Source organism: Typopeltis vanoorti, chromosome 14 (assembly GCF_054136105.1).
Source record: "Typopeltis vanoorti isolate ZY-2024b chromosome 14, IOZ_Tvanoo_1.0, whole genome shotgun sequence".
Taxonomy (NCBI): domain Eukaryota; kingdom Metazoa; phylum Arthropoda; class Arachnida; order Uropygi; family Thelyphonidae; genus Typopeltis; species Typopeltis vanoorti.
In genome coordinates, this window is record NC_143562.1 from 67,650,084 (window position 1) to 67,671,554 (window position 21,471).

A 21,471-nucleotide genomic window follows, 5' to 3' on the forward strand; every position below is an offset into this window, starting at 1 on the left:
AAATTCTATTTTCTACAGCTTCTATGCATTTCTATGTTGACTTCTAAAATTGTAATAATTAAAAATTCTTAATTTTCTACGTAATTGGATCCTGAACGGTATTCTTTTGATTTACCTCTAATGTCATTATTACATCACTAATTAGCTGCATGTGTTTACTTATTACCACCTTCTTTCCTTCCAAATGGCAACGGCTCCAAGTGAATAATTAACTTCTATGCGTAGTATCTAACGAGCAAAGGTTCTTGGTCAACATTTTACGTAATCTTTCCAGTTCTTGTATCAACGAGCATTCCAAATTCGATACGCACACAAAAGAACTTCGCATTCTATTGAATAAATAAACAACACAGCGTGCACGAAGATTCCAGAAACCCAAGTCCTTATACTTAGCATAGAGAAAGGTTCCCATCTGTAGAAGTATAAAAATACTCATAGAAACGAAACATTACATCAGTCTAATTTTAGTAAGTAGTTAACTATTTATTTATTAACGATTGGCTAATAAATCACCATTATTTTTTTATGTCAATTACGTAAACAATGACCGGTGAAACGATGAAAGGTAAAATAACGGCAAATCCTTAATGATTTGCCGCTAAAATCAGCATGATCGATACGGTACGGCAATAATGGACCTTAATAAGGTTCGCTGCAAGTTGAAGTCTTTTTTTTTTTAGTCAACTTGCTTCCATTAATTATTACATAAATCATCAGCGCGAGTCACTCTGCGCTTCAGGCTAAAGAGAAGGCCTGAAGGTAGAGTTCATTGTTATCATTTGAACAATGTTTTTATTCGTGGCTGAAAGTCTAATTGAAAATTATTGTGGTATCCACTAAGTCTCAGTCACGAAGTACTTCGTAGAATGTCTGTAGCTAGCGTTATGGTTCAGGTAGTCATGAAATACTTAAATATTTACAATGGTTGATAAAATCTTAATACGACATTATGTTAAGAAGTTTGTGGGGCGTTATATATTCATCTTTATTTCGACTTTTTTTTAAATTCATTTCTTTCCACAATCGTGTTATTCTTTGTAAACTGTGTCCTAGTTTAATTCGATATTGTTTTTGAGTAAATAGCGCAATACGGAGAATACAAAAAAAAAAAAAAGTAACGTAAAAGCTTTCCTATCACCCCAACGTTCGCTTCCATTGTTAAAGCGACAGGTTTGGAAAAGTGCCAAAAACTGAAACGAACAATTTTTCTGAGAGTGGTCCTGTAAAATTCTTTTCAAATGCGCTCAACTCCGCTGTGTGGATCTGAAAAGTGCATTTGTGTTGCCACTGACGAGAGCTTGTGAGGGGGGAGGGGGAAGGAAAGGGTGGAAGAACAAGGTGTGCTTTTGTGATGAAACTATTGATCATATCCAAAGCCATTTATACGTCCGGTCTTGTGGAAATGTTGATAAATATCGGTCAAAAAGAGTAGCAGGAAGGCTTGCGAGAGCTTGATGACGATGAATCGATATGCAGTAGTTGTTTCCGTGCACTCGGAAATAAAGGACGGCGTCTGTTCGTTATGGGGAAATATGATGTGGACAGATGTTTGGTACCTGCTGTTAAATACCGTGCCTAATTCGGTTGTATGTAGAAAAAAAAAATGCTGATCTTAATTCAAACAATGAAATCAAAACATTATTCAAACAATGAAAAACAGTATGCGATGATGAATTCGCAGTTATCGGATTGACCCTATTGATCTGAACGGAAAATCGTTAATGATTTGCCGTTAAAATTACCAGTCGATCGAAAATGCATACGTTACAGAACGACTACATTTTGACGATTATTTCAATTGTTTGTTATAGGTAAAACGAGTGGACGTTATATATATATATAAAAAAAAAAAATCGGATTTGACGCCTAGGAATAAATTCGTACCTCGAAACGTTCATGTTGATTTTAGCGGCAAATCGTTAATGATTTGCCGCTAAAATCAGCAACGTCGGTAAAGAAGTATACTTTACCCGGATACTGCATTTTAATAATTGATTCAACTTCTTCAAAAAACAAATGCTGACTTGCTTATATGCAAATAATTTGGCTTATATGAGTCAAATTATTGAATCACGTCATGGTTAGCTGCGGTGTTTTCAAATTATATTCCCAAATTTATATGCTACTTCTTAACGAAGGGAAATTATGGATTTTTTCTTCACTATATTAAATACTGAAGCGTATTTAATCTTTCAGAAAAGAAATTATATTAGTGTAACATTTTTTTGAGCTAAAGTGCAATTATCATTCGCTTCATGCATTTCTAAGCTTTACTTCCATTTATAACTTGTATATTATAATTCTACGAACGTTAAATGAAAGGTGTGGCACGCTACATTTAAACTCGAACTGCTTTATACACGATGGACTTTATGAACTTTTAACTATCTTCCCGACAAGTTGACTAACAATGGTTTTTTTTTTTGCGTTATGAAAAAAAAAAACTTTGTTGCATAGTAACGTATGTAAATAGCCGTTTTGAGTAGAAGAAAATTATGTTTTAAAGATTCCATATTTGAATATGCAAATTTGATTAATTTTACAAGCACTTCTTTACGAAATAGAAAAATTAAAATGGAGTGGACAGCACAGTAATTTTGGATGACGATAACGCAGATGTGAATAGGCCTTTCTCAGCGTTAGAACATTCGGAAAACTTTGTGTATACCCTGTGGGTTTAGAAACCAAAGATTTCTATCCCGAGATCTTAGACTCCCTCTGGATGAGGATGTGATATATCAACAATGCTAACAATATCTTGTTAAGCCTAACGCATATGTTGTTGATCTAATTCGAAGACTCCTTGTTTAATTTAAAAAAAAATTTCCCACCGTTATTAATGTATATAATATTTTTAACAAGTCTTGACCTGATAATCGTTATCTGTAGTGCACTCTCTGTTATTATTCATTCCTATATGAATAATATTAAAAACTCTTATTTATGGTTATCTGCTAAAACAACAATGCTTTGTTTGAATTTTGGAATTGTCAAGTGCGCAGTACACTCGTTGTTCAATACTGAAACTGACGTCACTGAATCTAACTTTCAATTGTTAGAATTTCATTGTTAAAAAGTAATCACAATTAAATATCCCATATACTTGTGGATGAAAATACATTGTTTTGAGTTCGTTTTATCTAGTTCTCTGCCTTACTAAGAGGCACTAAAAGAGCACACATTCATACAACATAACGCTCGTGAAGTAAAATTCATGACCAAAGCCGTTATAACTCTTCTACTGCTGGATCTTGCGCAGTGTTTTGATGGCGTGCGAAGACTGATAATTCACATCACGTTCGGGCGTGTATCGTGCAACTCAGGTGTAGTAGTTGGTAATGGCAGATACGTGGGTTGTAATTCCGAACTAGAAGGATGAGGACACGCGCAACAAGGTGTGTGTGTATGTGAACATAAAGGTGCTATTAATTTTTCTTCAACATACGATGGGCAATTACAACTTCAATCATTCATCTTGTGCAGAAGAATATTTAACTATCAATAGTCGTTAATTTTTTTTTAAAAAAAATCAATTAATTGAATTTTATTCTTTCTTTTGGGATTATAGCTTTTTTTAGCATGCTATTGAAAGAAGAATTAGGGAGCATAGAAATGACCACAGTTAAGATTTTAGGACTACGAAGGGAGGATTTTGAGCACCCCTGAACTATAGTTGTCCATATTCCGATATTTGGACGTAATGGATATTCTGATTAAAAAATTATATAACTAGGAAGGGGCAGAAGGAAATTTACATTTTGGACAATTAAAACAAAATGTCAGCCAAGTAGCCATTTTTCAAAACTGAATCCAGACTTCTCGTTTTTAGTACTTTTTTTGCATATGAGTTTTTTTAGCAGTAAATAAAACTCATAAATTACTGAAATATAAAAGTGGTAGAGACTAATACTGAACTTAGAAATGGAGTTCAGCAGGCCAAATTTGGCACTAATATTTCTATCATAATAAGATTAGTTAGTGCCTCTCTAGAGTACCCCGTTTTAAGTCACTACTATGATTGTTGATCTACCTCACTGTTGGGCTAATTGCAATTAAAATAATTGGTAACAGTTAACTCATTGTTGAGCTAATTAGCATAAATGAAAGCAAAATCATCATTGAACCGATCATGATTGTTGAATTCTAGGTTTACTTCATTGTTGAGCTGATTAACATTATTGAAAGCTAGTAATGGGTAATATTTATATCATTGTTGAATTAATTAGTGATACTACTGAACATATATATGAGTGTAAATGTGATTTACGCAAATATCCATTTTATTTCAAGTAATTGGTTGTTTATCATTGAAACTAATTCTTATTGGAAAACATGTTTTATTTTTCTATTTTTGAGTAATATTTTTGTTTCCAAGCTGTGATCAAACTGAACACGCACTAAACTTTTTATCTTCAACTGACAAATCGAACAATATGGAACGGAATTGTAAAATTTTCATTTCCGTTTTTTCTTCTCGCATTGTTCTTTCATTCTAGATTTTGAAGTAAGCAAAGCAGAAGTGCATGGCATATAAAGCGACTAGTGTTTGTCTTCTTTCTTATAAAAATTCTTGAGCAGAACCAGATCTTGTCGACATCCGTCATCTAACATTCAGACAACTGGTTTATAATAGAAATATATCAATACAGGATTCGATAAATATAAACGTACTCTAGTAGAAAACACAGCTATATTCGACATCAATACAAAACCTGTTAGTGCCTGGCATCTTTAGCGAGAGTGTACGTCTAAAAGAAAGAGAAACATAACTGAGTTAGCTAAAAAAAATATTCATTCTTTTAGAGTTACCTCAGAGTCGAATGTCTTTGCATTGTTGGTTGAAAATGGTCATGCGATCGATGGCTAATCACAAATAATGGTTACTAAGGCGGGTTTAGCGAGAGTTTCGTGTAAAGAAAGTAAAAGGAACCTTGTCATTTTTTTTTCTTTCTTCTTTATTTTTTTCTGCTTTTTTTTTGTGATGGTGATACTCAAACGATGGATATATTAGCAGATGTCACATTTTTACTGAAAACAAAGTTCAATATTTAATACTAAAGCGAATCTAAATGCATTCAATAAATTTAAATTCCAACGAACGTATTCTTTGGAATGTGGAGCGTCCTTTCAGAAAATTATAAACGGAAAACCAAACTACAGTAAACTTTTAGCTGCAGAAGCCAATACAACCTACTAAGAAAGGAAGCAGGCACATATTATTCGATTATCTTTTGTTCTTATTCACATCGCGCCACTAACACTCGAATATTTGTTTTCATAGCCAGCTGGTGGATTGTTATCTCCATCAAGTTGTCTGAAACATCTTTGTAAACAGTTGTAAGTGACACATGATTTATTTCCTTGTCTTGGTTGATGCAAGTGGGGTTGAATTCAAGGCCAGAGCATATTTTTAAAACAAGTGATGTGGACAAGGAAGAGAAAAATATCATTCATTGTATTTTGTTTTTTTATTAAATATTTAAAAAAAAGTAAATTTAACATTTTATTCAGTGATATTAATTTCGTTTTTTTTTTAATGTAATGGTTAGAATTTTTCACTTCCTTTATCACGTTCCCCCATCCTATACAAACAGAAGAATCAGTGGTTTTTTAGATTGGAAAGATCTGGGTTCAAATCCCATGTAGAACGACAGAAATATTTGTACTGCTTTTGAACTAAAGGTGAGTTGGTTGATCTAGAAGAGACTTGACAGAAGCAAGGCTACGACCCATTATCTCCCTGAGCATAGCTCAGGGAATTGATGAGGATCGGTGTCGACAGTCGCATGCGTATACATCAACATGGTATTAAATAAAAGTTTCTATTTCTGTTATTGATTCAAGACGAGAATGCAATTTATATCGATCTGTAGAAATTCGAATTATATTTTATGCTTCAAAGGAATAAAAAGAGTCGGTCATAGACCTTTAAGGGACTGTGTTTTGTCATGTTTCACAAAAGCTGCTTTTTACAGAGCGACAGATGGTTTCAGCAGTCATCACTCTTGGGGTGCACCACAGTGCTTATTGTATTCATCAGCCAATGTTTGCCTACTTTTCGACATACAAATGAAAATATAAGAATCTGACGCAGTCAAAGACGTCCATTACAAAATTTACAACGAATCAGGGTCATTATGATCCCGGAAACTTACAATAATATTTCATAGTGTTGTTATCCGTTGAACTTATATTGTTGTTGTAAGTTCACACTGTTCATAGGGAATGCGATGAACAATAAATCTTTGATTATTTTCTTAAATGTTTCAGCTGGTTTATTATTAGATTATGCTGTTCATCTGTCACTAATTGATCAAATTATAAACGCAGTTTCATTGTGGTTGCAGACTGTAATTTAAGGTGCTGTACCGAATCTACTTATCAAAAATTATACTCAAATTTGTGGCATTTGTTTAGAAAGTAAATTATAAATGACAAGAAATTATATTCTTGGTTTAGTTTTTTTTTATCCAAGGGTAAGTAAACAAAGTTTGAGGGTGAAGTATCTTCACAACTGGGCTACTTGTGTATAGAGCCGGATGACTTCATATCAATTCCCTTGGTGTCCCATAATGTAAATCGCAGTTTATTTCTGACGTCCATATTGCTATGCATTATCGGAACGGTCGCATCTCACACTGGGTTTGACCTCTGTTGAGTTCTCATCAGTGGGAGCTAGTGATGAAAGAAAGATACCAAGGTTATCCTTATAAGGATAAGGACTGGCTTAAAGCGGCGAAGCAAGAATGCTTTTCATCTTCCCCGTTATCTGTAGAGGACAGTGTAGGGATAAGGTGTTATTGAGCTATTAAAGTTCTGATCATGGTAGGAGGGTAACAGCAATAGCCGAGCCTCAGTTAAAACTTCATTAGCTACAGCATTGCCATATTTAAAGGTAAAGCCGTCTCTAAAAATTCGGACGATCCCTAGGCCACTCAATCGTCCACCTCACGTTGGCATTCCACTGACATGCCACCACCGAGCAGAACCGCTCAAATTCCGAAGAAAAGCATTCACCGACAAAGCCCCTCAGCGGGCCGTGCCGAAGAACACTTTCCCCGGAGATTCAAATTGCTTCTTTAAGGCAAAAGCCCTAAGAGAGCGTGCTCATAACTCTCGAATCTCAGCGACCCAGGGGGGTAACAGCAACAGCCGAACCTCAGTTAAACTTCATTGGCACAGCATTGCCATCCCTTGCTTACCCTCCAAGGGTATTTGATTGAATGAATCCAATACCAAGGTTCTCGGAAGATATAGTCCTCATAAGGACTGACTTAAAGGGGCGAAGCAAGAAAATGCTTTTCATCTCCCCCGTTATCTGTAGAGGACAGTGTAGGGATAAGGTGTTATTGAGCTATTAAAGCTCTGATCATAGCAGGAGGGTAACAGCAATAGCCGAGCCTCAGTTAAAACTTCATTGGCGATGTGTAAGTAAAGCCAACCCTAAAAATTCGGACGATCCCTAGGCCACTCAATCGTGGGCGAAAGACCGTCCATCTCAGCGATGGCCTTCCACCCATACACCACCACCGAGCAGAACCGCTCAAATTCCGAAGAAAAGCATTCACCGACAAAACCCCTCAGCGGGCCGTGCCGGAGAATACTCCAATTGCTCCCTTAAGGCAAAAACCTTAAGAGAGCGAACTCAAAACTCTCGAATCTCTGCGCCCCAGGGTATAACAGCAACAGCCGAGCCTCAGTTTAACTTCATTGGTTCAACATTGCCATCCATTACCCTCCAAGAGTATTTGTCTCCTTGCAGAAATCATATACTTTTCATATACAAATAGTAAAAAGGTGTATCATCATATTGTTAAATATTCCTCAAAAGAGAGAGTTATAGTAGGTTTTACCATGGAATTAAAAATAAATTATAAATGACAAGAAATTTTATTTCGTTTCTTGTTTCAAAATGTTATAGGAGGGGGTAGGAACACATGTTTCCTATTATTCCATCCTTTCATTATCTTCTCCTTAGTATCCACGGCACTGTTTAATAATGAAGATTTGTAGCTTGTGAGGTAATCGTTCCGAGTCTGCTGTTTGCATAATGCCAGCCGTTAGGTCTGACATCGGCAATGGTGTAGCTAGAGCTTTTGTCGCCCGGGGTGGTCCCTGAGTTTTCGTTCTACAATGTTATTTTTCTTGCTTTTTTATGGGGATCATTTAGGCAATTGAATCTTTTCTAGACGTTTTTACGTATTAGTGTTCACTTTGCTGATTTTTTGTATACAAAATATAATTTTTTTTTTTTTAAAAATTAAGATGTGCTATACTCCAATTTCATTAAGTTACAGGGAAAATATCATCTTACTACACTAAATATTACAGATTAATATTAATAACATTCTTCCCTCGCTTATAAGATAAGGATTTCATTTACTTATTTCTTGACATATAACTGCAGGCTCATCCAGAAATCAATCTTGGCATCCCCCCCTCCCCCAGCAAATAAATGAAAGAAGCCCAAAAGATAGAGGATGTCCATTAAAAGAAGATATTCTTCTTAAACCTAACTCTAAAAGTCGAGATTTTCAGATTTATTTTGTAGAAATTTCAGGCATTGCGTTCGAGAGTATGGTACGGTAATCTACACAAAAGATTTATTCTCTTTATTTCGTCGTATAAATAATTTGAGTTATTCTGGCACTCCATTGGAAACGACTGGGATGAACGTATTCTTAGTTTATCCCAGTTTCGATTCGACATATATGAGATTTGTGATGCTAATCCCATATATGTACTTGAGTACTTGAATATAAAACACGTAAATTTGCATATGTAAAACTCTGGATTTATTAGTTCTTATTTTTCTAAAAACAGTTGGAAAAAAATGAATTGCTGGCGATCGACAAAAATCTCTTGATTACAAAGAATCAACTCTCGTACATTCAAGAACGCGAGGAATTTTCTAGGCTTTATTTTTTTAACTAAAGCTGAGTTAGTAAGTCGAAGACATTTTTAGCTAGAAACTTCGGATTTTTAATATAAAATTGATAAAAACACCCAAAGGAACATAGCGGATAGACATACTAATGGTGAGCTTCTTTGGTTCTAATTTCATTGCAAACAGAAGTGAATTTGTGTCGCTCAGCCGCAGAAACACGACACGGTTAAAGGAAGCAACAGGTTCCTTACGTGAGCTTTACACACTGTTACTATGGTAACTGAAACTGATTATTTAAGTTATACCAATTCTTCATTTTTTCTAACCTTTTGTACCGAACTGTATAATTTGGGTACAATTCAAACAACGCATTACAATCCACCACTTTTGAGGATCTTCAACGGCCATTATTTTTTAAGCAGCGCTTTTAAAATTGTTAGAAATCAACTTTATCCAAAAACATAAAATAAAAACCGTATCCAATCTCGTTAACGTATGTTAAAATAGACGAATTAAGTGATCTTTAAGCATGGTTTAAGACATTGAATCCTAGGAGTTTGCTAACCACGAGTTTAATAAGCAGTTAGGGGATCAGACTGTGTACGATTTCTCTTAAGGACTCATTCTCAATTAGAAATATGAAATTGAACACTTACCCAACACTACGGAATCAATTTTGTGGCTGCCCGATGACCTTGATATTTCGACACTAACAGTTCGCACAGGTCTTTCGGCGGAAGTTCAAAGTTCACATTTTCTGTATCCGATCTGCAGTCTGTTGCATTGCCTGGATACTTTTCCCGCAGCACTCTGTGGTCGCACACATTCGCGGAGAGACAGAATAGAGGAAAGAGAGAGAGAGAAAGATAAAGGTAAACTGTTACTGTAGGGTTGTTAAGCGCGCGCGCGCTCGCTCCTTTTTACCTGCCTTCGTTTTTGAAGTTGCGGCGGCTGCACGAGCGAGAGCGGAGGGGTACGCCACTTTATGCATGCACCTGCGCCGTGTTCATTTTCTGCTTTGCCGAGGGGGGTGGGGGGGATGCGAAGAAAATCGTCACCGAGATGGGGGAGATCGGTGGTCAGGCGAACATTCCGGGATGAATGTGCTCTCTCGTCTGCTCTCTTAGAACGCTATTACTCGAGTCTCAGTTTGGTGGCCCTGACGATCAATAAACAACCGTTACATGCAGAAAATGCGCCACTGTTGCTCATGACACAACGCGGATGCTAGCTGGGAGAAACCCAGTTGCGAGATGTATGGAGAAAGCAAATTGTGACTTGACCATTCTGTCGGACGTATCTACGAAATAGAATAGAAACCTCTGAACAAACAATAAAATCGGTATAGAATACGTAGCCTGTTTATCATTTCTCTCCAAGTCTCTTATTGCTGGAATAAATCTATTGATAAATAATTTATGAAAGGCCACATTCCTGTTCATTGTTGGCTGAGCGCGAAATGTCAATATCTTCTACTTTTTTTCTGTATTATTTGGTCAACTATTATTGCTGAAATATTGTTGTTTTTGAAATGTACATCGATATGCAGTAGTTTGTGGATAACAATTGAATAACTACAGTAGAGAAACATTGTTGGATTTAAACAATGCATGCACAATTTAGCCACAACAATCAGTAATTTAGCACATCGATTATGTAATGTATTAAAAGAAACATCACTGTATATTTCCTTGTTTTTTTTTTTTTATCAGACTGATTTTTTCCATTGTTTGACATTTATGTCCAGTAGGCTGACGTTGATATCAAATTCTACCAGTGCAGATGTTGTTGTCCAGTCCATTGAAGTGATTCTAGCTATGACCGTGGGTGGATCTGTAGAACTGCTTTGGCAATCTGTTGAACTTTGATGGAGGAGAGCTTTTCTATAGGGTTACTGTCGATTTTCTGTAGAGCAGCAGCAATTGCTGGACAAGAATAAATATGGACAGGTGTTAGTTCAACTCCTGGACAGTTTTTGCATGTTTCATAGCTCCTACTACCGTCCGGCTGAATTTTCATGCCTTTAAAATGTTCCGTCCTTAGTCTGGTGATGATTGTGGTTATTTCTCTATTTTTATTGATTTCACTGATTTCATTCTTCTTCTTCTTGATAGTTTGTTTTACCAATCTTATTTTGGCGACAGCGTTAGCATCAGTTAGTGACGATAGTGGGTGTAATTTTTGAGGTAAGGATCTTGCTTCTTTGGCTAATCTGTCTGCTCTTTCATTGCCTTCAATATTTACACGGGGTGGTATCCATTGCAGTGCACAGTTTTATTTTTCCAATTTAAAGTTGTTAGTTGTTGTGAATTCCTGTGTGAATTTTGTTTTTCTATTTTTTAATGCTTCAAATGCAGATTTTGAGTCGCTGTAGATGGTTATTCCTTCTGTAATGTTTGTTATTGGATTTGAGAAATGGAATTTGAGAGCTACTTGTGTGGCTGTTAATTCACAAGTGAAGTTTGAAACTATTTTGCCAGCTGTGGTTTTGATTTGCATTTCCTCGCCTTCAGGTAGAGTTAGAAAAAACCCTTGAACCTCCTTAGTTGAGTGCTTCATCAGATGATCCATCAGTGTAGGCAATGACATGGTTTAGATTATTTAAGTGGTGTATAGTGTCGAGTTCTTTTCTTTTCTTTACCTGCTGTGAATCCTTTTTTGAACAAGGTTCGAGGAGATTTAAGTTAAGCATTGTGTTTTTTGGTAGAATGGAATAGTGGAAAAGCATGACTCTTTGCAATGGATAAGTGCTCTAAGTGAATCTGTTTTCTAATTTCATGATCATATTGTAACGTAGATGATCTCGTTAGTCTAGATTTTCTTGTCCAGCCACCAAAAGTCCTGAGTGAGATGTGATCCTGTTGGCGGCTCTTGATTCCATTATTGAATTTAACTGCGGAGAGTTTTCTTCTGTCTTCTAGTATGTGAAGCCCACACTCTTGTTGAGCTTTTATTTGTGGATGAGATTGCACTGATGATAAATTTTGCTTCTCTTGATTGTATAACACTCTGTCAAGTTTTACTTTTGAGCTAGTGAAAGTTGGAGCCCGGATTGATGTGGCATATTCCATAGCGTGTCGTATAAGTGCCGTAGTTTTGCGTGTCTTCGGTTTTGCACCCCATTTTGTTCCACAAAGCCTTTTGATGATATTAAGCTTTTTAAGAGATTTATTAGATATATTTGTAATATGAGTTGTAAATCTCAGTTCGGTATCTAGGGTTAGGCCTAAGTATTTGGGAAACTCTGTTTTTCCTATTTTGGTATTATATATTTTAATTTCGGGGTTGTAATTTTGTCTATTTTTTCTATCAGTGGATAAGATGCTCAGTTTTGTTTTTCCTGGGTTTATCTGTAGTTTGAGTTCCTTTGCCCATCTTTCTGAGCCTTTTATTGAATTATTTCGGACGTTTTCAGATTGTTGAGGATTACTGGTTGTGTTCCAGATTGCTATATAATCTACATAGCTATTTTTGTGTAATTTATTACGTGAGGATGAATATTGTTCATATAGATGAGAAATAGGAGCGGGCTTAGAACAGAACCTTGTGGGACTCCATCCCAAGTTCGATGCATGTTAGAATAAATTTCATTAACTTTTGCTTTCATTTTTCTTCCTTTCATGAAATCTGAAATCCAAATTAATGCATCCCCCCTTATTCCAGTATCGTATGCGATTTTGATTAACTTTTGTCTCTACACAGACGATCGTAGGCAGCTGTGAGATCGAAAATATTGATGTTGTCTTCTTTGGTGGTTTTTCTGTGCAGATAAACTTGTATATATAAAATCGTATTTATAGAAAGCACTTGTGTAAGATTTAATATTAATACTGTGTATTGATTTTCTCAGGGACTCAGACGGGCAAGGCAAACCCGAGCTACACCTGATCTTATTTCCTACAATGTACACTTGGTATATCATATCTGTAGACTGGTCTTCTACTCTTCTTTCCTCCACTCTCTCTTCTGTCTTACTCACTCCCCCCTTACTGCTATTAGAGCAGTTCGAGGGTGGGGATGTAACTCTTTCCTCTCAAATTGTAGTTTCCACTATCTACTAAATAAAAGGCAAGCCTAGTTGTCTTAAGATGGCAGCCCCACCACTAGGATACCTATCGTCATGCTAGTCACTCGACATAGGGAAACAAACACGTGTTACTTTCAAGTCTGAACAAAACCCAATCTGGAGAGAAAACATGGGAAAAGACCGAAAACTGGAAAAGGTTAAGAAACTTTGGAAAAATAAAAACGTGGTGAAGTATGCTTCATGGAACATTAGAAGCACAAAGAAGAAGAATTAGATAAAATTTTAAATGATGAAAATATAGAAATCGCAGTTCTTACAGAAACAAAAAAGAAACTTAAAGGAACAAAAGAAACAGCAAACTACAATATCATATATAGTGGAAAGGACAAACAAATACATGCATAAGCTGGTATGATGATTTGGATCCATAAATCAAATAAAGCAAAAATAACTCATTATACTGTACATACTGGAATGAAAGAATATTAGAAGTGTGATTAAAATTAAATAAAGAAAATTTTACACTTGTTGGAGTGTATGCCCCTGAAGAAGGAAAAGAAGAAAATGATTACTTTTACAAACAAGGAATACATGAAAAATTAAATTAAACAGAGCATATAATTATGCCGGAGATCTTAATGCCAGAATAGGCATGAAAAAAATTAATAATAATATAAAAAATTTGGAGAACCAACAGTAAACAAAAATGGAAAGTGACTCATTGATTATACCTGTATATAATAATTTAAAAATAATGAATGCATTTTACATACATAAAAGTATACATAAATATACGTGGTGTGCAAGAAGGCAAATAGCAATAATAAACTACTTTATAGCAAATGAAAAAGCACCAAACCTCTTCCTAGATGTCAAAGTCAGAAGACGGCCAGAGTCGATTTCTAGCCAATTAGAACTCGACACAGATCACCATTTAGTGCAGGCAAAACTAGACTAAGATTTCCACCAAACTGGTTACAGAAAATAAACAAACTAGAGAAACAAAATCTAATTACGAAGTAAGACTACCAAATGATTCAAGTATAAGAAATTTATACCAACAGAGGATTAATAGCTACTTAGAAAAAAAAAACAAGAAAATGAAGACATTGAGAAAGAATGGAATAATATAAAAGAAATTATTACGTCAACACCATATAAAAGTCTAGGAACACACAAAAATATCATAAAAAATACATATATGGGACAATGAAATCTTCTTTCTTTCCATGTGATGGTACAGTAGCTTTGAGTCCCCTTTTTACACGGCGGGATCCAGTCCCCCCAAATTTTATCCGGGCTGAGGAACCGGCATAGGCTGAGGAATCAGGCCTATGGTTGGGTTAGTATTCCTGACTGTAAATCCGTGTGTGTTCACGAGACCAGTTTGCCTGCTTGTGGGATGAAAAACCTCAGATAAACTGGCGGAAAAAACCCTGCTGTCCACGCCCAAGACCGGCTAACTTGGCTATGGCTGAGGAAGATCCTTAAGTCCTATGTTTGATTCCCGTCGACGACGGGAATCAAACATAGGACTCTTTCTCTAGGCCTATGGTTGCGAAGCGCAAAGCCACTAGGCTAAGCGCGCGGACGGACAATGAAATAAAAACAATAATTGAAAATAAGAAGTTGGCCTTTTAAAAGATGATTAGATAGCAAAAAACAAGAAGATGAAATTGAGTGTAAAAAAGACGAGCAATAGCCAAAAGAGAAATCAGAAAGAGACACAGAGAAAGCTGGGAAAAATTCGTGTCGTATCTAGAAAATGACATGTACAAAATAAGACCCAGTGCGTAAAAATACTGAAACACATGAATGCAGATATAAAAGAAACTGCAAATATAAATTGTGAAATAGATGTAAAAGAATTCTTGGATTATTTACAGATCTTTGGACGGATAATATTAACATCAAAAAATTACACCAGTAACTTACAAAATGCTTTAAATGATACGATAACAACGAAAGAATTAAAGGACAACCTAAATAAAATAAAAAATGGCAAATCAGCAGGAGAAGATGGGATAAACTCCGAACTGTATAAATTTGCTGGAAAAACATTTCAACAAAGATTATTACTAAAATTTTTAAATTAAACATATCTACAAATGGACAAATACCAATAGAATGGAATACAAGCATAGTAATACCTATAATTAAAAAAGGGGATAAAACAAAACCCTGCTAACCACTGAGGTATTAGTTTATTGAATACATGCTACAAAATATATAGCAGAATACTTAATGAAAAACTAAAAATATACAGTGAAAAAATATTATTTAAATGTCAAAATGGATTTAGAAAATGCTCCACAATGTGGATGCAGCTTTCTGTTTGAAACTACTTATAGAAATAAGAAGAGAATTTAATTTGGAAACTTATCTTTTGTTTATAGATTACGAACATTTGACAAAGTAAAAAGATATATACTGTTTGATATATTACAAAGAATAAATATACCTAACATTTTACTACCATGAAATATTGAATATATATAAAGATAATTAAATGAAAATAAATCAAACGTTGTCTGAAAAACAATCTATAAACCAAGGAGTAAGACAGGGATGCCCTCTGTCTCCAACACGTTTCAATATTTGCATTAATGAAATATTAAAACAGTGGAACAACTTAAACAATCCAGGTATAGAAATTTCCCGGAATAACGAAATAAATACGTTATTATTTGTAGATAATCAAGTAATAATATCAGATAAGGAAGACAATTTACAAAGAGCAATATATAATTTAAACATTATAGTAGAACAGTTTGGAATGAAAATTTCCATAGAAAAAAAATTAAAGAATGGCATTTTGTGGACAAACTCCAGTTAGAAGTTAAACAGTTACTAATAATAAAATAATAGAACAGATAAATACTCTCAGTTTCTTGGATGTGAAATATCATATGAAGGAGAAAGACTTAAGATTAAAAACTTCAAACATTTTACAGATTAAAGGCCTGATAAATAGAACATTTAATTTCCAATATTGTGCAAAAAAAATCACGCTTGAAAATATACAATACTTTAGCAGTGCCCACACTATTATATGGCAGTGAAATTTGGGCAATAAACAAACAAGATAAACAAATAATTAAAAAAGTGAAATGAGATTTATGAGAAGAACTGCAAAATACACATTATTAGATCAAAAAAGGAACGAAGACATTTTAAAAGAACTAAAAACAAAATCAATAGAAGAAAAACTAAACAATCATAAACAAAAATGAATTGAACATGGAAATCGAATGGCCAATTATGAATATTTTTCGCAAAATAATTAACAGAATAAACCATTATATTTCATCATTTATTGTATTATAACGGCGAATCTCTTTTAAGGATCATATTTCATGACGTTATGGTGTTTGAAGCCAATACTGACTTCACTTAGGTTTTTAAAGCAAAATTAATATTAACCCTTCTCTCTCTCTCTCTCTCTCTCTCGTATCTGCGCATTCATACCAATTGTTTTTCCAAGCAGAAAAATACTTGGAAATTCCATCAAGCTAGGAGCTATTTGCTAACATAAATATTAAACGAACTGATCATCATATAGAACTCTCAACATATTTGATTAATACATTTCTTTTCCAGCTTATAAAGAATAAATGAGAGTTTTTTTTGGAGTGCAGGTACCCGCAGAATTAGCACTAATATTGTTCTAAGAGAGAGACAAGACCATCGAAGTGGAAAAAGAATAAAAGAGTATAATTCCCAGTGAATGAGGTTAACTGGAATAAATTGAATTTCATTTAACCAAAGTGTGTTTAAGAAGACTTACTTATAGATTTGTTTGATCATTTCTACTGTTTGTTTCTCCTGCAGGGGAAATTTGCGTCTTTTCCCCGACCCCACCCCTTCCTTGTTAAATAAACATGCGGGCAGCCCTTTTAACCACGTTCTTACGGTAATATTTCTTCTGAAAGTTAAAGATCATCCGAGTATTATCTAAGAGAACTACTGCCGAGGAAATGAGATATTCAAAGAAATCAGTATAACTTACACGTTTTTATAATAGCTTTAGCATCTTCTGTATCCAATTTCATTAACATTCCATTCTTAGATTAGTCTCGTATCGATACAACACGGACAAACGGACAGACAGACGTTGTATTCATAAAGCATCATAAATGCTATTCTACACAGCTTGCCATTTCTAAACAGTTAATAAGCCCAGATTCAAATGACTCGCTCAACAATACCGTTTGACAAAAGCTTTTCCATGAAGCGTTAATAATTGTGACGCATTCATTTGGTATATCATTGTTAAGGCGCGCTTCTAGACAGCTAACACAGGACCGGTAGTACATAGGCTTTACAAGTAATCTTCTCGGTGGAGTAATAGATACGGAAATACTGGAAATCTCTAAGGGATTAAGAGAACTGAATGCAACTATCGCGCAACTGAAAAACGGCAGAAAAGTTACGTTATTATACACATTCAATGCCGATAAATTAAAGTTGAATGGGGGGGTTTCCTATTCTCTAAGAATATTGTCAAATTATAACTATTGTATATGGTAATAGAGCCTTTTATGATGATCAGAGAAGTGCATTATTGGGTGAAATATTGGTTTATGCGTAATGGATTTGTAAACCATTGGGAAAATAAAGTATCACATAAAAGACACGCAACGACAAAGTCGTACACTTGGGTATTTGAATAAACGATGAACTATTTTCATTTGAATGATTTTAAATTCTGAAAATATGTTGATAAACAACCACTGGAAGTGTAGAGAAAATATTCAAAAAAGCATGATTTGTGTTTAGATTTTATTGGGGTATGCAAACTCCGTTTTGTTATTGCATTTTATCTGTCATGTACGATTTATTTCGATACATTCAGAAGTAGAGAATAGTTTTCTTTATTGCAGTCGAAGATGTAGAAAAATACTCATCTGCAAAATTAGATACTTGACTGAAGTTATTTTTTATTGTTGTAGCTGCTATTATTGTGATTTACTGGAATTTGAAAACGGAAGTGACTTAACAATCAAAACGGTTCAAATAATGGCTTTCTTGTAGTACCAGTATTATATTTTCTGGAACTCAGCATAAATTACAGGAGTCATTTCTGCAGAGTGTGGGGAATGTGAAATGTCTTTGATACAGTGATTGGTACGAAACTACTGGCGACACCAGGTCGAATGAGCCGGCGCATTGTTGGCGAGGAACACGATTCTAAACACCAGTCATCGAGGGATTTTTGTTCAGGCATCTAGCAAATGTTTGTACTCTACATATCAATGACACGGATTGATATTTTTCCAATTATAAGTGGTCTGTTATTGACTCTACTTGGCTGCTTTGCAATCTGAATGATTTTATAGGTACTTTTGTTTCTCAGGATGGCTTGCTTGCGTAATGAAAATACCGAGAGGGGGAAATCCTTACACATTCTTATCAGATCCGCTAAATCACATTCAATCAAAAAGTGTTGATAAAAGTAGTTCGCATATTGTAGAAGAGATTCAAATCCACGTCTTTCCAGTCTAAGAGCATCTGCACAAACTTCACATAAAACCTCCCTGCAGAAATCCCACTAGATCCAGAAGCCGTATTTACATTAAGGCTTGAATATTAAATGAGTGCATGTTTGTGTGGCATTCACAAGTTCCATTGATTTCTCCATTCTCATTCACAGACATTTAACTATATTTACAACCCCACTGCATTTGCTTTACACAAGAGGATTACGCATTCTGTATTAACCGGACTTCTATGCTGATCGTTTTTGACCGATACACAAGAATCTTATTTATAGAAAGATGTTGGAAGTTTTTTTCCACTTGGTTAGAGTATAATAAATTTAGTTTAATCCTTTATTCATGTGTAAGCAAACAAAGTTTGACTTCTCCATTGCTTCAACCTTGGTATCACCACCTTTGGGTCTAGCTCCCACTGACGAGACCTCAATAAAAGTCGAAACCGGTCTGGGTAGTGGCCCTTCCCTTAATGCATAACATTATCCATATCCGCAAGGAGATGTGCTTTGCATTGTGGGAAATACTAAGACAAGTAGTGATGAGAGCTTGGTCCACCTTTACTACGAGTTGCCTCAGTCCTGAAGATACTTCAGGCGCAATCTTTGTTTGCCAACACTTGGATAAAGGATTAAACTAAATTTATTAAGGATCTTATTATAGTTGTAAAAGATGTATTTCTTATGTTTTCTATCGTTCAAAATATAATGAAAAACTTTCCCCCCTATAATGGGAAACTTTTCTTCGGAACAAGTATTCGAGTTAAGTTAATTAATTTCTATAAATTAATTGCATTGCGTCCAAATTGCAATTAAATCTATTCAGTTTATCGCTTAGAGAAATGTTACATTTTCACAATAATTTGAAATTTCAGTTGTGACAAAAAAAATTCAAAATACGAGTTGTACGTAGCTTGAATTTGTGCTTGGCTATCTTCGCAACTTCTCCAAGAGTTATGAAACAAGACTTATTCTTGTATCCTCTCCTTTAATAGGTTTTTGTGAAAAACTGAAAATGTCTGAAGATACATCAATGATTTGTTGATCGAAGTGTTGCCATCAACAAGAAGGGTTTTTGTCTAAAAATGCCACCGAAGACAAAATACAACGACGCTATTGCTTCATATCGAAAGAGCAGTCACCTTTCAACTTTCCTTTATCTTGGTAAGAAAACCATAAATCTTGGACGTTAGAGTGAGCACATCAGACCAGCGATTTAATCTTTCATTGGAGAAGGGCTTTTATTTCTTTGAATTCACTATATCGTATATGAGGAAATAAAAACTTGGACAAGCCACGAGCCCTTTGACAAGTTCCTTTACTTCAAAGGATTATGGGTTTCTACACGGGTCAGTTAATAAAGAAGTAAATCACTCGCAACATCTTGTTCTCCCAATGAACGTGTGAATTGAATTTTCTGTAACTTCAAGTATATTAAAATGGTAAAAGATCAGTATTACTAATACCCCCCCCCCCTATAATGAGAAACCTGAGAGATTCCCCTATTGGTAATCACAATTAATGTAGGTGATAACTGTCCCAATCATACTCGATTTGTATTACTTTGTGTGAAATCAATGATTAGGAGTGTAGACTGGGAAAAGTTATGCGTTTGTATTGTGATCAGCCAAATAAGTGAAAGGTAATTTACTTCCAGAGAATCAATATTTATTTCAGGGATATATTACGTAACCATGAATTTAGCTCGAATTGCAACACAAGGTTCTATTTTGACATTACAACTCGATATGAGATAGAAACTGTATACACCTTTATTCATCGATTTAATCACGTTCCAGACTAGTCGCATTCAGTAAATTGCAGCTTTTTGTTTTTACTTTTGATTGTTTTTTATTCTTTACATTTGTTCATCCTGCGTTACTGAAGTCACGTTATTCATTTCTCGCCAGGTACTGATTTTTTTATTCCCTTAATGTCACATGATAAAAAGTTCCGTATTCTTCTAATTCTATACAAGATAATAAAAGACTGGGTCTTTCGTTATCGTCATTTTAAAGGAATTCTTGTAATTTTTGACTTTTTATATTTTATTTCAGTTTAGGAACACACGTCTTGGAGATCAAGGCCGCGAGACTTTAAAATTACTGCAAAAATACAAATTCAATGAGTTTGGGACTCCCCCAAATGTGATGAAGATTAAGCATACTTGCTAAAAACTTTAATATTATAAACCAATCCGAACATGTTAGTATTTGAGTCCGCTTTCAATTTTCAACTGGGTTTAGTTAAAACTGTTGAGAGCGAAACCAACTTTGTTCTTCAGTTTTAAATTTCAAGCCTAGATAGTATAAAGATTTCTCTCTCTATCTCACACACACACACACACACACACCAACGTGCGTGACCTGCCATCCCTATTTCCTTAGTAATTTACATGTTAGCGTGCGAAAAGCATAATACCCGAATATTTCTATAACCACAATTCAACAACTTGTATAGATGATAGCATGTTGTGTTGTTATACAAGTCTGAAGCATTGTTTCAGGATTTGTGTGTATTTTGCACAGATTGCAGCGGCATCTATCAAAAAATAAATAAAAAACGTTGTTTGATAGTTTGAAATATGTTTCAGAAAGTTGTGACGTCATACTTTTGGTTCTTGTAAAAGATCTTCATCACTGACATTTTACGAGTTTTTTACCTCGAGAATAATCTTGAAGACATCACTTGTTGCATCTGATTACTAGAATTAAACTAAAATTAAATGCAATAGAATGTCATCTTGAATGTATTTATACTGTGGATTGTAGTGGACGACATATATTGAACAAGTTATCAGAAACGAAATGATAGGTAGACAAACTGGCTTTTGTTACACACGACAAATCAAGCAAAGTTAAATCATTGAATTAGATGTTCTGAAATATGAAATTAACTTGACTTAACAGCATTTCTGTACTGTTTCAGAAGATAACTAAAGCCTTAAAAACAACCAAGGGAGAGAATTATAATGTTGAGCACAAATTGAAGTTTTTAAAAATCTTGGCCAACCAAGCCAGTAAAATTCACATTTTACTGGCTTCGATGGCCGAGTGGAGAGCATAC

General features: G+C 34.9%; 1 protein-coding gene across 3 annotated transcripts in view; it reads left to right on the forward strand.

Moving 5' to 3' along the window:
• Window positions 1-359: 359 nt before the first annotated feature.
• Window positions 360-21,471, forward strand: part of LOC150099563 (cytochrome P450 4V2-like) — a 56,520-nt gene continuing 35,408 nt past the window's right edge. Inside the window, exons 1-2 of one of the 3 annotated variants that reach the window (XM_090403627.1) lie at window positions 432-467; window positions 19,401-19,569. In XM_090403627.1, coding sequence (XP_090259753.1) covers window positions 19,491-19,569 — 79 coding nt within the window. In that variant the 5' untranslated portion in view covers window positions 432-467; window positions 19,401-19,490. Of the gene's footprint in view, window positions 468-19,400; window positions 19,570-21,471 lie in introns of all 3 variants that reach the window. The other 2 variants (XM_090403629.1, XM_090403630.1) reach the window with 2 other exon arrangements.